The sequence below is a fragment of the Herpailurus yagouaroundi genome, unplaced genomic scaffold (genome assembly GCF_014898765.1).
Source record: "Herpailurus yagouaroundi ecotype Mexico unplaced genomic scaffold, PumYag 140, whole genome shotgun sequence".
Lineage (NCBI taxonomy): Eukaryota > Metazoa > Chordata > Mammalia > Carnivora > Felidae > Herpailurus > Herpailurus yagouaroundi.
In genome coordinates, this window is record NW_024412395.1 from 13,961,352 (window position 1) to 13,979,269 (window position 17,918).

Genomic DNA, 17,918 nt, shown 5'->3' on the forward strand with positions numbered 1-17,918 from the left:
AAGAAAGAAAGAGAGAGAGGGAGGGAGGAAGAAAGAAACAACAACAAAAAAAAAGAAGAAAATCTGCTAAGGCAATTACTCTACAACCCTTTTCAACCTCTCATGCTCCCCCTTCTTTATTCCAGTCATTCCGAAAATATTTTTAAACATAATTTCATTCTTTTTAAAAAATATAATATTTTAAAATATATTATGTAGCATAATATATGTATATATTATGGATATATAAAAATATATCATATTCCATGAACAAAGCCAACAAGCATGGTCAAAGGTCCTCACTTTTCTGCTGATGAAAATGAGGTACTAAGAGGAAGAAAGACTTGGCCAAGATCACATGGCCAATCACTAGCAGAGGTTCTATCACAGGTATATTCAATTCTAGAATATTTTAGGTGGAGAAGCTTTTCTAATGAACAGAAGCACTATTTAATAGCAATATATCATTCTACAGCCTTCTTGAGATGTGACATATCTTGTACTACCTCCCTATCTCACCAATCAGCCTATAAAAGTATTTCTTAGATTTATAAAATGAAATAAAAATAATAATGTATACCTCACTAAGGGGAATATTTAGATTTCCCAAATTAATTATCATAATGAGATGATGATGCAGACATTTCTGTTTTGTAATGAGGAATTTGAGGCCCATAGGCAATAAGAAACACACCTTAGCTCACCCAGCCGTTGTTGAAGCAACAATTCAAAAAAAAAAAAAAAATCTAGAGGATTCTAACTTCCCTTCATGGACTCTCCGAAAAGGCAGAGTTAGGGTTGGTCAATTAGAACCAGTAAAGGCAAGTAGGATACTATATTGATAAGAGTATCAACAATTCCATCCTGAAAGATTTATTTACCATTTAAACCGCCTCACTCTAGGGGCGCCTGGGTGGCGCAGTCGGTTAAGCGTCCGACTTCAGCCAGGTCACGATCTCGCGGTCCGTGAGTTCGAGCCCCACGTCAGGCTCTGGGCTGATGGCTCGGAGCCTGGAGCCTGTTTCCGATTCTGTGTCTCCCTCTCTCTTTGCCCCTCCCCCGTTCATGCTCTGTCTCTGTCTGTCCCATAAATAAATAAAAACGTTGAAAAAAAAATTTTAAACCGCCTCACTCTTAAAATCATAGTTTAAATTACATAACGCAAAACTGATAGCATGCTAAAGTAAAAGACCACACCCACTATCACCAGCAAAGAAATAAAAGTCTTAAAAATGTAATTATCAAGAGAGATCTAATATGCATATATTAAACACCACACCTATCACATGAAAACGAAAGTTTATTATAAGGTAAAAATCAAGTCTTATAAACTTCAAAGTTTATAAACTAGATAATAGATAAAGTTTATTACAAAGATGTTTATGAACTCCATATATAGTTTTAAAACTAATTCTACATTTCTGTAAATTTAAAAACAAAGATCAAAATAGCCCATGTGAAAAGAAGAACATACATGAACACTGAAATAATATTCAAATTAAATACTAATAAAACTATTATTATCAAACTTGCTGGATGAAGATAAAGCAAAATTTAGAGAAAATATAGAATCAGTGTTTCTGTATTAGAAAAGAAAAATAAAATACTAACATTATAATAGAAAGGACTGTATAAATTTAAAATTTGGCCTTTGAGAAGACATATGTGAAGTTTACAAATATCAAAGTTGATCATGAAAAGAAGAAAGTACTTCTAAATAACATAGGAAAAGAAGAAAGTACCAAATACAAAGATTTAAAAAATGCTGTAAAAAGGGATAAAAACATTATGCTAACCAGTGGAAGTTTAGGTGAGATGGATTTTTAGAAATGTATAAATTATTGGGGCACCTGCATGGCTCAGTCGGTTGAGCGTCCGACTTTGGCTCAGGTCATGATCTCTTGGTCTGTGAGTTCGAGCCCCACGTCAGGTTCTGTGCTGACAGCTCAGAGCCTGGAGCCTGCTTCGGATTCTGTATCTCCCTCTCTCTCTGCCCCTCCCCCAGTCATGCTCTGTCTCTGTCTCAGAAATAAATAAACATTAAAAAATTTTTTGATTAAAAAAAAGAAATGTATAAATTATTGAAACTAATTTTAAAAATGCAAAACTTAATTTTATTACCATAATAGGATGAGTTCTTAAAAATGTCTCCCATACACACATAAATACCACACCAAACCTAGCCACATTCATAGGGTAAGTAGAGCAAGCACATCTTAATAAGACAGAAAGTATAAAAATTGGAATGGAAGAAGCAATAATGTCATTATTAAGAAACAATACGGTAATATGGAAAAAGAAGGCATTGATGAGAATATAGTACCAACGGGAATTCTCAAAGTGTCGCTGGTCTGCATATAAATATTCAAGCAATTTAGAAGTCAGTTTGGCAGCATGTACTGCATTTGAGCGTTCACATGCCATATAACCAAGCAATACCACTTCCTGAGCAATATCCCCTTAAGGTCTTTATACTTTCACCATGAGACATGGACAAAAATATAGTGTTGCTCAAACTGCTTTTATGCATCAGTAATGCTCTTTTTGAGTTGGTGATAATTTCAAAATGTAATAATGACAAGAAATCTTCCCCTAAGAAACCAGTGTCAAGTGTAGACTTCCGTCTTAAATTTTTACTCTGAATAATGCATTAAGAATAAACAAACGACGATGGGGCACCTGGGTGGCTCAGTCACTTAAGCATCTGACTTCAGCTCAGGTCATGATCTCGCGGTTTGTGGGTTCGAGCCCTGCGTCAGGCTCTGTGTTGAGATCTCAGAGCCTGGAGCCTGTTTCTGATTCTGTGTCTCCCTCTTTCTGCCCCCACCCCCACTCATGCTTGTCTCTATCTCTCAGAAATAAACATTAAAAAATTTTTAAAGAAAGAATAAATAAACTTGACAATGCTATGCAATGGAAATTCCACAGAACTAGACCTCGGTATTCTTGGATCTCTTCTAGGTTCCATGATTTATAAACTTTTTTTTCTTTTTTAATTAATTAATAAAATAATACCTGTATTATTTTATATATTCTTAAATTGGAATACCAGATGGAAGATGGAAGGTAAATAGAAAACATCAAGTATAACAGGACAGTTTGCAAAAGGAAGTGGCTTCTGTAAACGTTTTCTACGGGGCCATGGCTGACAGTGTTTGGTGAATACCCACGCCTGTGCTTACCAGCTGCTGGCCTTGGACACCCCAGGCTGCATACTGCAAGACGGAGTCCTCTACTTCTGGAGGATTTAACTCCCAAACTTCCCTTGAAAAAAGGTAAATATTTTTACATGAACAAATTGACATTTACACCAATCATTTAGTTGGACAACTGCTAATGAAGACCAGAATCAAAGAACTTACCTTGTGTGTATGTTGTAAATCACATATGAAGCAGTATAGGAATAATGAAAAATCTGAAATTAAAAGAAAAAAAGAGTTAGGGACCCTAGGTTGCAATAAAAGCTCTATCTTAAGTTGCGGATATGTTCTTAAAATCCGGGAAGTCCAAGAATTGATTTTAGAGAGAAATCAAATGTGAACTGTTCCAGTTCTGAGCCTTACCCCAGAAGCCTCATGACTCCTCTGACTGTCCTTCCAACCCTTTATTCAACCTAGTCCATACTTAATATAATTGTGATTATATTGCTGTCTTGTTTAAAATACCAAATGATTCCTCATTGCCTATAAAATAAAGTTCAAGCTTCATTGATGTTCAAGGATTTTGGTACTTTGGTTTCTACACACTTTTCAAGCTTTACCATCCACTACTTCCCTTTACCTAGTCTATGCTTCAATCACATTAGACGCATTCCTGCTGTATATCCTGAACTTTTTCTCCCCCCACCCCCCCACCCCCCCCGACTAGGACATCTTTGGGGAAAACTTGTATTGTTACTTTCTTTTCTCAGCACACAATTATAAAAGCTTCTTTTATTCCAGTACTGGATGTACACTGCACAAATATTATAATACTGTCAATTAAAACTCCCTAGAAGTCAAATTGTTATTTCTTCCTTTTGCAATAATAGCTTCAATTAAACATGATTGGCCACATATTTTGGTAAGACAATACTAGCATTGTCTATTTGCATTAAAATCACAATTCTTCCACCATTTGTTATAGTATTGTGTTTTATAATGAAGCTTTATTCTCCCATTCCTTTTAAAATAACTGTTAAATCTAAGATTGCCTTTGCTGTAGAGTTGCAGAAGCAAAAATAACTTTTCCTGGTTGCTATTTTGGCATTCACACTTTATGCTATAAAATTCCATATTTAACTACAAATTTTAAACCTTGAATTTACTACACGAGCTGACAAAAAGATAAGAAATGTGACCACCTCTATAAACATTTTTTCCCCATCTCAGAAAGTTCTGTTGCCAAAGCAAACTGCCAAGTGAGCACTTTGTCTTCCAAGCAGACAAATGGGTCAATGACGTTATGGGTAAAAGGAGTTCGTCTCTTCATCCTGCCTGTTAATTAGCCAACACACTCTAGCTGAATTCTAGGTTCACAGGCATCTTGAGAGAAAGAGTTCCTGGGCATTACTGTTTTAGTCAAAGGAGGCCAAAACAACTAAGACAAAACCAGATATAACCACTGAATTTTGCTCTCTTTCTGTAATTCTTATTATAGACTTTGCTGACTCTTCTCAATGCATGAATCGAAAGGTCTCCAAATGATGTCCTCCAAATGATGTACTTTGGAAAGGGGGATATATAAACCCACTTTTTGCTTCATAGTTCTTTGCCCAGCACAACATTTTCCCCCATAGTTCATGCGTTGAGGTGGAAGTCCACAATAAAATTAATCTTAACTTGTCTTCAGACTCACAGCAAGCTGAAGTAACCAGTTGCGGGGTTTCACCTCTTTTACAGGTGTCTCACAAAGCCAGTAGTCTGCCGTCTACAGATAACTAGAAACTAACCATTTATTCCTAGTTTAGGGCTTTCCTCTGAGTCCACTTGTCTTTGGAGTGTGTGTGTGTGTGTGTGTGTGTGTGTGTGTGTGTGTGTATACATCCAGCAGATCTCAAACACTTCCTGTTTTATAACTTTCCATAATTAAAATGGTATTCTATGCCCACAATAGAATATAATAAGTATAAAGTAGGAAGGATCTTGAACAGGGTTTAGAGGTAGAAGTTTCCTTTCATACATTTGTTTGCATAGTGCTGCAGAGATTTCAAAAGGGGGATTTTTCCAAAGAGAATTTGATTTAGCTTTACTGAACATCTTTATTAAGGTGCACTGGTCTAACACTGTGTCAATCTGCATTTCTCTCTCTCTCTCTTTCTCTCTCTCCCAATCTTTCTCTCTCCTTCTCCCTCCTACTCCGTGGATAGGATGTCTATTATTTTTATCATTTCCTCATTTCCTTTTATCCCAAATTCCTCTTCTACATTAGCTACGTAGGTTTTATTGCAGGATGAGAGGATAAAGATCGAGTCACGAAGGTTAGGAACAGTCTTTTTCCTGTAATGATTGGCTGCTGCATAATGAGAGCCAAAGTGAACATCTGATGAGATCCTTGGGGAGAAAGATATTTCACAGCCCGAAATCACATATCCATCGCATCTCTGCAAATGATGTTCCACTGCCTGTTAGAGAGTGTGAAGGGTTATGGCAAAGGTAGTGGGAGTGGGACAAACTTAAGAAATACTATGTAACAACTTGATCAAAGCTTACTTCTGGAAACTAGCCTTGGGATGTCCAATTATTAAATCTCATGATGCCAAAGATTTTGGGTAGAACAGAAAGCTTCATAAGATCCTGCAATCCAGTCTCATCCCTATCTTTTCTACGTTACTTTGGAACCTCAAGAAGAGGTTGATTACTACGTGTTCATTGCTAAGGGTAGGATAATTGGTTCTCCTTATTTGCTGTAGTTTTGTGCTGTAAGTCATCGCAAACACTGAATTAGCAAATACAGAACCATCGCCTCCTAGAAGAAATACACAGCTAGTTTCCTATGAGTCTCTGGTCACAACATTTCCATCAACCAATCAGTACATAACATTGTTTCATGTGTATTTGTTTCGAAAGATGCTATTTAATATTTAATATTGTTGATTCATTAACTCTGAACTCCTGGCCAGCAGCATTACAACTCATGCCTGAATAAAGTTTATCTAACACATGTGCTTTCTCTGTAAAGCATATCACAGCCTCTTGTACCTAGCCACAACACTAGAGAGCACTTCAGCACTGTGCTTGGGGGGTATTTTAAACAGCAAACGCATCAACACAAAATACAACCGTGAAAAGCAGAGCACTAAAAGGACTATGAAAAGGACACTAATTCACCATATGATAGCTAAAACAAGAAGGCAGAGTGTCATCCTGTTTGATCTCAGCTCGGCAAGTATGTATCAGGCAGCCCAAATGTTTTGCAGCTCTGCATGTGTCTGGAAATCCCTAAGAAACACAGAGAGTATTGATCTTGAGGTTATAAGTAAATTTTAGAAAACAACTAAATTTGGAAATCTGGAATCCACAACTAATAAAGATCAACAGTATTGGTAATATAGACATAGCATGCTATATTACTGGAAGAAAGAAACAAAAAATAAGCATATTTAAGACTTGCCAGAACTTGGATGCAAGAAAAACACAGAAGTTATCCAGAATGGTGGCATTCATGTTCTGTAAATGAAAGCTAGCTACCTCCATTCGTTTATCAAACATCTTTTAAGCAAATTCTTTGACGCAAGCCCTGCACTTAGTACCATTAAAAAAAAAATTGTGGGTCACCTGGGTGGCTCAATCAGTTCAGTTTCTGACTCCTGATTTCAGCTCAGGTCATGATCTCATAGTTCGTGGGGTCGAGCTACTCGTTGGGCTCTGCGCTTATCGCACAGAACCTGCTTGGGATTCTCTCTTTTCCTGTCTCTGTTCCCATCCCTTGCTCTCTCTCGCTCTCCAAAATAAATAAACACTTAAACAAGCTTGCAATAATAAAGATTATTTTAAAAATAGGATAAATACAAAAGAATATCAATTGATCATTTTTATTTTACTCTATTCTCTGTCAATTTATAAACATTTATTGAATACTAACTATGTGCAAACTCGTAAGTTCAGTTCCTTGCCAAATGCCAAGGCCATAATAAATGTAATTCCTGTCCCCAAGGAACTCTTGATCCAGTCATGGTGACAAGGTTGAGAAGCATTACATTAGTATAGAGCACTCTGTTGCAGGTCATGGTTAAATTAGGAATAGCAGATTATAAACCTATAGGCTTTCCAAGAATCAATTAATCTTATTGCTTTCAAGATTGTAACTGTTAACAAGAACAATTTTTGAATTGAGCATATACTATACACTGGACTCAGCTGAGTGCTTTAAATATATTAACATTTAAGTACACCGTAAGAAATCTATACTACCATTCACAATTCTCACGATAAGTGAAGCACTGAAAGTTTAAGTAGGAGACAGAGCCACAATTTGAGCTCACGTCTGTCTGATTATTGTGACTTAATCTCTCTGCACATTCTCTTTCAAGGAGCTGGGACAGTAAGCACGGCTCCAGCTTTGCAAAAGATTCATTTCTGAAAGACCTATTAAGCCATCATGCAAAGATTTATTGACAGGAGTAGGCATGAATTAATTGTGATTACCATAGTGAAGAGAGATTTCATTTTAGAAAGATGATCTAATAGATCAGATTAAAAATGTAAATCCCCTTCTCCTTTAGCTGTTTTTCACATTTTTTTTTTCTTGGAATATCAGTTATTACCTAAGACATCTATGGGGATTCGTGTCAAGGAGAGTTACGCTTACAGGAAACAAGAACAGGGCACTCCAGTAATTTACGATTAAACCAGAGGTTTATATCTCAGGGTGCCAAAGCTTTTTCTGCACTGCAGTTAAACTGCCGAATTGGTATAAAGAGCATGCATTTTCATGGCCTGGAGAATATTTAAAATAGGATTATGGATTTGCCATGGACTCAAGCAGTTAGTTAACTACAGTGTGAGGAAGCAAGTCTCTGAGTTAATAGCGTTTACAAATAAATGCCAGGGAGAGAAAAAAACAATAAAGGTAAAAAGGCACTTGTTTCTCTTGGAAGTAAGTGGTATGATGACGTCAAGCTTGTTCTAGGATGATGGAATCCCTTTTAAGATGAGTAAGTAGTGGGGCGCCTGGGTGGCGCAGTCGGTTAAGCGTCCGACTTCAGCCAGGTCACGATCTCGCGGTCCGTGAGTTCGAGCCCTGCGTCGGGCTCTGGGCTGATGGCTCAGAGCCTGGAGCCTGTTTCCGATTCTGTGTCTCCCTCTCTCTCTGCCCCTCCCCCGTTCATGCTCTGTCTCTCTCTGTCCCAAAAATAAATAAACGTTGGAAAAAAAAAAAAAGATGAGTAAGTAGCGACTCTGTTGCTGGAAAAATTTTTATTATTCAGTGAAGAACTAAGCTATCAGAATACTTGAATATAGTAAAAACAATTCATATAATTTTAAGCTGAAGCTCTACAGAAATTTTCCTAAAACATTATATGAAAAAAGCTTTGTGAATGCTGATCAAGTATTGGTTGAAAGGGAAAGTAAACATCAGAGGAATTAAGGGTATATTAATATTTTTCAGTATTTTAATCTACTTTCATTTGTTTTCTCACTTAATGTTCATCGTAAACTTTTAGATATTATTCACCAAGATATACAGTTAGTAAAACCAAGATTGCAGTCTAAATCTTACTGATTCCAAACAGGCAAGGACTGTTTTAATGTGTTACCACAAACATGAATTATGTAGTATTCTTTAATTACTTCACCATTACAATAAGTGGTAAGCACAGGAACATACTCGAGATGGTGAAACTAAATATAAATGTTGATGAAAAAGATAAAGTTTAGGTGTTGCTTGACTTCATCTCTATTTATGCCCAAACCTATATAAAACAAATAAAAATAAACTTACTACTACTAAAAAAAAAAAAAAAAAACAACAACAACAAAAAAAACAAAAACACTATCTGCCAGAAAACGAATTTAGTCATTCTGTTAGCTTGTAGGCATCACAAAGCCATCGCCACAGAAGATACATAGTAAAAGTAATATTTATATTTCTCCTTGCCCTAATTGGGTCTAGTTGGGTTCCCATTTGGAAAAAAAAATAGGATATTATTCTGGCTATTTTAGTATTCATTATGTATTCATTCTGAACTAAATAGTATAGTCACTCTGAATTGAAATGTGATACTTTCAGCATAGTGTGTAAGTAGAAACCTAATAGGAGATTGTATTAGGTAAACATGTTTCCATATAGTACATTAATTTTACTTAAGAAAAAGGATAGTTGATGATTCAAGTCTAAAAAGCAGGTAACGCCAAAAATTACCTGGGCATCATTTCTCAATTCCAGGTAGGACTGCTGTGCTCAGAATATAATCCAACTGGGCTGAACATTATCAATAGCCAGCACAAGATGAATATAATGTATTATACAATAGGAGATCTTTGAATAAGTAGAATAAACCAATCTCTGATATATTCCATGTTAGATAAATTAACTGATCATCACAGACAAACCCCTTCAAATTGATCTTAGAATTCAGTTCATGAGAGGTCTATAATACAAAATTTCATTTCAATGATACTCCATAATCAAAGTTTCTTAATTATTTGACATGGAAATTTCACCATAATATACCTCTGATTAAAGTACCAACCTCATTGACAATGCCACTCTTTATAATAAAAATATTTTCATGTACCAGACCTTTCTGCATTAATTAATGCAAATAAGCTACTTTCACACCAATTGGCATTAAACTATTTCGAATGTCCAATCACTGAAAATATCTGGTTTGATAACCTGAATAGCATGTAAAGGTTAATTACTGACACTGGTACAGTAGGTTTTCAGTTTGTATTGAAATACATTTGTACATCATCTAACCATGTATAAACTAGTTTTCTCTCTAGCATGTCAATGCAGAAATAAATACATTGTAAGAGGACAGAGTGAGAGACAAACTCAACCTTATTCCTATGTAGTACTAGAACTAGAAAGTCAAGAATGAAAATCAACGTTTCCACATACAAATATTTTGCAGGTTCCCAGTGACTGAACCAAGTATGTAACTTAGAAAGTGGTCCATTCTTTCTCCAGAAACTTTGGTGAAAAAGTTCTCTCTTCATTTAAATTGAATTAAAGGGGCGCCTGGGTGGCGCAGTCGGTCAAGCGTCCGACTTCAGCCAGGTCATGATCTCGCAGTCCGTGAGTTCGAGCCCCGTGTCAGGCTCTGGGCTGATGGCTCGGAGCCTGGAGCCTGTTTCCGATTCTGTGTCTCCCTTTCTCTCTGCCCCTCCCCCGTTCATGCTCTGTCTCTCTCTCTCCCAAAAATAAATAAACGTTGAAAAAAAATTTTTTTTAATTGAATTAAAATGTAGTTTATGTTTTCGTGAGAAATTTATTTGAAATATTTAATCTGCGCATCAGGAAAATACAGCAAGCAAGATATATCCAACTGTTTTGATACAAAATTTAGAGGAAAAACTATATGGGAATTATTTAGTTATTCCATGAGGTTATGTCAAGAGAATAGAGCCAGAAAAACTCAAACCAATTTCAATTGGCAACTTTTTAATATCTTGAATAAAAGTCTCATGACCAGAGTTTCCAACATGGTGGCATAGGAAGACTCTTAATTCACCTCCTCCCAAAGAGACACCAAATCTACACCTATATGTAGAGTAATTTCTTCAAAAGAACTGGAGGCTGACTGAACAGCTTCCACACAGCAAACACTAAAGAGACCATATAGAGAAGGGTAGAAGAGACAGAGACACAGTAATGACAGGAACCCTACACTGATGTGAAACCTACAGTAAGGAGATACCACTGAAGGGTCTCCCCTGGCCTGGGGCACAGCAAAAAGAAACAAACAACAACAAAATGAAAACAAAAACCCAGCAGTTTAAAGGATGACTAGAGCCTTAGAGATAAAAAAAAATCCATTTACTAACCCTAGAGTAACTGACACACAGGCAGGGAACTACTGGAATTCTCTCTAGGGTCAGAGGTGCTAATGAGCACCATTTTTTATGTTCTCTCTCCACCTTGATAGCACAGATGGGAGTAGGGTCCAGATACTCTAACTGGACTGCTAGGGCTGCCCCAGTGCACCTTGAGTTCCTAACCCTCACCAATTCCAGCCATCCCACCAACACAGCCCAGTAATGTACATTTTGGGATCTCCCACAACTTGTGCCCACTTCAGCCCCAGTTGGCTTGTCAAAGCCACCAGGCATACACAGTTTACAAAAATAATACTCTGACACAAGGCCACTCCTTCAAGACCGGGAGAGGCAGCTATTCCATCCAGCTCATAATGTTTTTATGTTTGTCTAACATAAAAAAAAAACACAATGAGGAGACAGAGAAATAGGTTCCAAATAAATGAACAAGAAAAAAAAAAAAAAAACAGTGGGGAAAACACACATACACTAATGAAACAGAGACTAGTAATTTACCTGATAAAGCCTTCAAAGTAATGGTCATAATGATGCTTAACAAAAGTGGGAGAAGAATGGAAGAACACAGTGTGCACTTCAACAACAACAACAAAAACAACAATGACAAAAATATAAGAACCAACCACAGTTATGGAATACAGTAACTGAAATGAAAAATACACTATGGAAATCCACAACAGAAGAATGGATCAATGTTCCGGGAGACAGAAGAGTGTCATGCAAACAGAACAGCAAAAAGAAAAACAAAAAGAATTTTTAAAAAATTAAGAATAATTTAAGGATCTCAGAGACAACATCAAAAGCAATAGCATTCACATTACAGGGATCCCAGAAAGAGAAGAGAGAAAGGGCAGAAGACTAATTTGAAGTAATAATGGCTGGAAAATTCCCTAACCTAGAGAAGGAAACAGACATCCAGGTCTAAGAAGGATAGAGAGTATCAAAGAAGATGAACCCAAAGAGATATACATCATGATATAATATAATTAAAATGGCAACAGCTAAAGGTAAACAGTATATAAAAGACAGCAAGAGAAAAACAAAACAAATTATCACATATAAGGGAAATACTGGCAGGCTACAAGTTGATTTTTCAGCAGAAACTTTGCAGGCCAGAAAGGAGTGACAGGATATAATTAAAGTGCTAAAAGGAAAAATAAAAATAAAAACAAAAAACAAAAAACCTAACCAGAATACTGTATCTGCCAAGGTTATTATTTGGAATTGAAAGAGAGATAAACAGTTTCCAAGTGAAGCACTGGTTTATCACCACTAAACTAACATTATAAGACTTGTTGAAGGGTCTTCTTTAATTAAAAAATAAAAACCATAACTAGAAATAGGAAAGCATATGAAAGAAAAAATCTCACTGGTAAAGGCAAATATATTAAAAAGGATGTGTATTGGGCACTTAAATATTTAGTATGAATGTTAAAAGACAAAAATTGTGAAATCACCTATAACAACAATTAGTAGTTAAAGAATATACAAAGTAAAAAGATGTAAAACATAATGTCACTAAAAACAGGGTAGGAGGAATAAAAATATAGGGCATTTGAACTTACGTGACAATCAGCTTAAAATAATCTACAATATATATAAGTCAATATGTATGAACCTCATAGTAACCACAAACCAAAAATCTACAATAAATGTACAAAAAATAAAGAGAAAGAAACCCAAACGTAACACAAAAGACTGCCATCAAATCGCAAAGTAAGTAAGAGAAAAGAAAGGAACAGAGAACTACAAAAACAACCAGAAAAAAATTAGAAAATATCTGTAAGTACATACTTATCAATAATTACTTTAAATGTAAATGGGATAAATGCTCCGATCAAAACGTACAGAGTGACTGAATAAATGCAATAAACAAACAGAAACAATAACAAAACAAGACCCAGCCATTTTAATAAAAGTATGGAGTTTTCTCAAAAAATTAAAAGTAGAATTACCATATGATCTAGTAATTCCACTACTGGGTATTTATCCAAAGAAAACAATAACACTAATTTGAAAAGATACATGCACCCTTATGTTTAAGGCAGCGTTATTTACAATAGGCAAGATATAGAAGCAACCCAAGTGTCCATAAGTAATTGGCTAAAGAACATGTAGTATAAACAGACAATGGCATATTAATCATAAAATGAAGGAGATTTAGGCATTGGCAATAACATGAGTTGACCTAGAGGGTATAATGCTAAGTGAAACAAGTCAGACAAAGAGGGATAAATACATATGATTTCACTCATATGTGGAATTTAAGAAATAAAACAAAGAAAACAAATGGAAAGAGACACAAAAAAATACTCTTAAATAGAGAAAACAAACAAGTGATTTCCAGAAGGGACAGAGATGAAGTAGAAGATTAAGAGTACTCTTATTGTGATGAGCAATGAATAATATATTTGCTGAATCATTATATTGTACACCTGAAACTAACATGTATGTTATTATACTTTGAACAAAGAAACTAAAAATAAGATCCAGTTATACATTGCCTTCAACACAGACCTAAAGATATACACAGACAGAAGGTGAAGGGGTGATAAAGGATATTGTATGAAAATGGAAAGAAAAATAGTTGGATTAGCAATATTCATACCAGACAAAATAGACTTTAAAACAAAGAATGTAACAAGGACAAAGAAGTATATTACATAATGATAATGCTAAGAAGAGGACATAACCCATAAATATTTATGCACCCAAAATAGAAGCACCTAAATATATAAAGCAAATATTAACAGACATAAAGAAAGAAATTGGCAATAACACAGTATAGTAGGGGACTTTAATATCCCACTTATATCAATAGATAGATCATCCAGACAGAAAGTCAATATGGAAACATTGACCTTAAAAGACAGAGTACAACAGGTGGACTTAATATATACATATGTATGTCTGTGTATATATTATATATGATATTATATATTACATATTACATACTATATATGTAATATATATAATATATGTGTGTGTGTGTGTATATATATATATATATATATATATATATAACATTTCATCTAACTACTGAATACATATTCTTTTCAATGCACATGCAATATTATTCATAATAGATCACCAGTTAGGCCATAAAACAGATACTTATAAATTTAAGAACATTAAAATCATATCAAGCATATTTTCTAACAAAATGTTATAAAACTAGAAATCAATTACAAGAAGAAAACTGCAAAAACTCCAGACACATGGAGGCAAAACAAACAAATGGCTCAACAAAGAAATCAAAGAAGAAATTAAAAAATACCTTGGGAGAAATGAAAATGGAACCACGATATTCCAAAATCTTTGGGATGAAGCAAAAGCAGCCCCAAGAGGGAAGTTCATTGTGATATAGGCTTACCTCAAAAAATAAGAAAAATCTCAATTAAATCTAATTTTATATGTAAGGGAATTGAAAAAAGAAAAATAAAGAAAAAAATGAAGCCCAACATTAGTAGAAGGAAAGAAATGGTCAAAGATAAGAGCAGAAATAAATGAAATAGAGACTAAAATCAATAGAAAAGATCAGTGAAACTAAAAGCTGCTTCTTTCAAAAGATAAAATCAATAAACCTCTAGCCAGACTCATCAAGCAAAAAAGGAGGAGTGATCAAATTAATAGAACCTGGAATAAAAGAGAAGTTACAACTGATACCACAGAAGTACAAATGATCAAAAAGAGAATACTATGAACAATTATATGCAAACACATTAAAAAAATAACTAGAAGAAATGGATGTTACTAGAAGTACAAAATCTTCTAAAACCGAACCATGAAGAAATAGGAAATCTGAATAGATAGAAATCTGAACTAGTAATGAAATTAAATCAATAATTTTAAAAACTCCCAACAAACAAAGGCTCAGGACCATATGGCCCTATAGGTGAATTCCACCAAACATTTAAAGTGTTAATGCCTATTATTCTCAAATTATTCCAAAAAATTGAAGAGGAAGGAATGCTTCCAAACTCATTTTACCAGACAAGCAATACCCTGATACCAAAACCAAAGACACTATGAAAAACGAAACAAACAAAACAACAACAACAAAAAAAGGAAAGGAAATTAAATTAGAAGCGAATATTTCTTTTAAACATAGATGCAGAAATCTTCTAAAAATATTGGCAAACTTAATACAATATGTTAATAGTATCAGACAGCACAATCAACATTTATTCCAGGGATGCGGGATTTCAGCATTCACAAATCACTCAACATGATACACTACATTAACAACAGAAAAGAGAAAAATCATATGATCATCTCTACTGATTCAGAAAAATCATTTGACAAAATTTAACCTCATTTTATTTTAATTTTATTTAATTTTATTTTATTTAGAGAGACAAAGAGAGCAAGCAAGCATGCAGGCAGATGAGAGGGATAAGAGGAAAAGAGAGAGAGAATCTCAAGTAGGCTTCATGCTCAGAACAGAGTCCAACAGAGGGCTAGATCCCACAAACCTGGAATCATGACCTGAGCTGAAATCAAGAAGCGGACATTCGACTGACTGAGCCACCCAGGCACCCCTAACATCTATTTATGATAAAAACTCTCAACACAGGGGGGTATGGAAGGAACATACCTCAGCATAACAAAGGCCACATATGACAACAAGGTCATGACAAACATCATATTCGGTGTTAAGAAGTTGAAAGCTTTCTCTTGAAGATTGGGAAGAAGAGGCCCACTCTTGGCACTTTTATTCAACATAGTACTGGAAGTCCTAGTCACAGCAATTAGGCAATGAAAACAAATAAAAGACATCTAAACTGTAAAGGAAGAAGTAAAACTGTTGCTATTTGTAGATGACATGAAACTATATAGAAAACCTTAAAGACTCCACCAAAAACTTACTAGAACACATCAATGAATTCAGTAAAGTTTCAAGATATAAAATTAACATACAGAAATGGGTTGCATTTCTATATGTGAATAATGAGCTATCAGAAAGAGACATTAAGACAATAATCCCATTTACAATTGTATCAAAAAAGAATAAAACCCCTAAGGATAACTTTAACCATGGAGCAAAAGACCTGTACTTTGAAAACTAAGACACTGATGAAGGAAACTGAAGATGACACAAATGAATGGGAAAATATACTGCACTCATGAATTGAAAAATTAATATTGTTAAAATGTTGATACCCTCCAAACCAATCTACAAATTTAATGTAATCCCCATTTAAACACCAATGGCATTTTTTTACAGAACTAGAAAAAGAATCCTAAAATTTGTATGGAACCACAAAAGACCCTGAATACCCAAAGGAATCTGGAAAAAGTAAAACAAAGCTGGAAGTATCATGCACCTGATTTCAAGCTATACTACAAAGCTGTAGTAGTAATTAAAACAATCTGCACAAAAACAGACACATAGATCAGGAGAATAGAATAAAGAGACCATAAATAAACCCACAGCTTTAGGGTCTATTAATCTATGGCAATTGCAAAGGAGGTAAGAATATAAAATGGAAAAGTCAGTCTCTTCAACAAAGGGTGTGCGGACAACTGAACAGCTACATGGAAAAGAATGAAACTAGACAACTATCTCATACCATTTATGAAAACAAATTCAAAATGGATTAAAGACTTGAATGTAGGACCTGAAACCATAAAACCCCTTTACGACAACACAGGTAATAAACTTTTTAACATCATCTTAGCAGTTTTTTTTTTTGGGGGGGAGGCAGTCTCCTCAGGCAAGGGCAACAAAATCTAAAATAAACAAATGGGATTACATGAAACTAAAAAGCTTTTGTACAGTGAAGAAAACCACCAACAACATGAAAAGGCAATCTACTGAATGGGAGAAGATACTTATAAATCATGCATTCAATAAGGGGTTAATATCCAAAATAGAAAAAAAGATGCTACACAATTTAATACAAAAAATTAAAAATGGGAAAAGGACTTAAATAGACATTTTTTTTCCACAGAAGACATATACATGGCCAATAGGCACATGAAAAAAGGCTTAACATCACTTATCAAATGGGAATTGCAATTCAAAACCACAAGGAGACAACACCTCACACCTGTCAGATTGATTATTATCCAAAGGACAAAAAATAACAAGTGTTGGTGAGGGTGTGGAGAAAAAACCCTTGTATACTGTTGGCGGGAATGTAAACTGGTGCAACTACCATGGAAAACAGCACGGAGGTTCCTCAAAAATTTTAAAATAGGACTACCATACAATCTGGCAATCCCACTACTGGGTATTTGAGGAAAATTAAAATACCAATTTGAAGAGAAATATGCACACCTATGATCATTGTAGCATTATTTACAATATCTAAGATATGGAAGCAAACTAAATGTCTGTAGATACATGAATGGATGAAGATGATGTGATAGGTATCTTCATCTATTTTATTATATACATTACATATAAATATTACACATCCATTATGAAAGAATGAAATATAGCCATTGTGACGACACGGAAGGACTGAGAGGGTGTTATGCTAAGTGAAATAGGTCAAACAGATACTGTATGATTTCACTTATTATATGTAATCTAAAAATCAAAACAAATGAATGAAACAAAACAGAAAGAGACTCACAGATACAGGAAACAAATTGTTGGTTACCGGTAGCAGTAGGGCTGTGGGTGCAGGCACAAAAAGTGAATGGGATTAACAAGTACAAACTTCCAGTTATAAAATAAATAAGTCATGTGGATATACAGATAGGGAATATCATCAATAATTTTATAGTAACTTTATATGGTGACAGATGATAACAACTTATCATGGGGAACATTTCACAATATATAAAATATTAAATCACTATCATATACACCCAAACTGATAGAATATTTTATGTCAGTTATATTTCAATAAGTCTTACTATTAAGCAGGAAAAAAAATAGTAGTTGTATAAATTTTGTATTTGTCACTTTTCACACTATACTTCCATAGACAATAGTCCTCTGCA

At 34.7% G+C, this 17,918-nt stretch overlaps 1 protein-coding gene across 3 annotated transcripts in view; it reads right to left on the reverse strand.

Moving 5' to 3' along the window:
• Positions 1-17,918, reverse strand: part of DPP10 (dipeptidyl peptidase like 10) — a 1,330,293-nt gene that overhangs the window by 161,296 nt on the left and 1,151,079 nt on the right. For all 3 annotated transcript variants that reach the window (XM_040474884.1, XM_040474883.1, XM_040474885.1), the window contains exons 6-7: positions 3,342-3,394; positions 3,162-3,243 (exon numbers count right to left, since the gene is read on the reverse strand). In XM_040474884.1, coding sequence (XP_040330818.1) covers positions 3,162-3,243; positions 3,342-3,394 — 135 coding nt within the window. The remainder of the gene's footprint in view (positions 1-3,161; positions 3,244-3,341; positions 3,395-17,918) is intronic.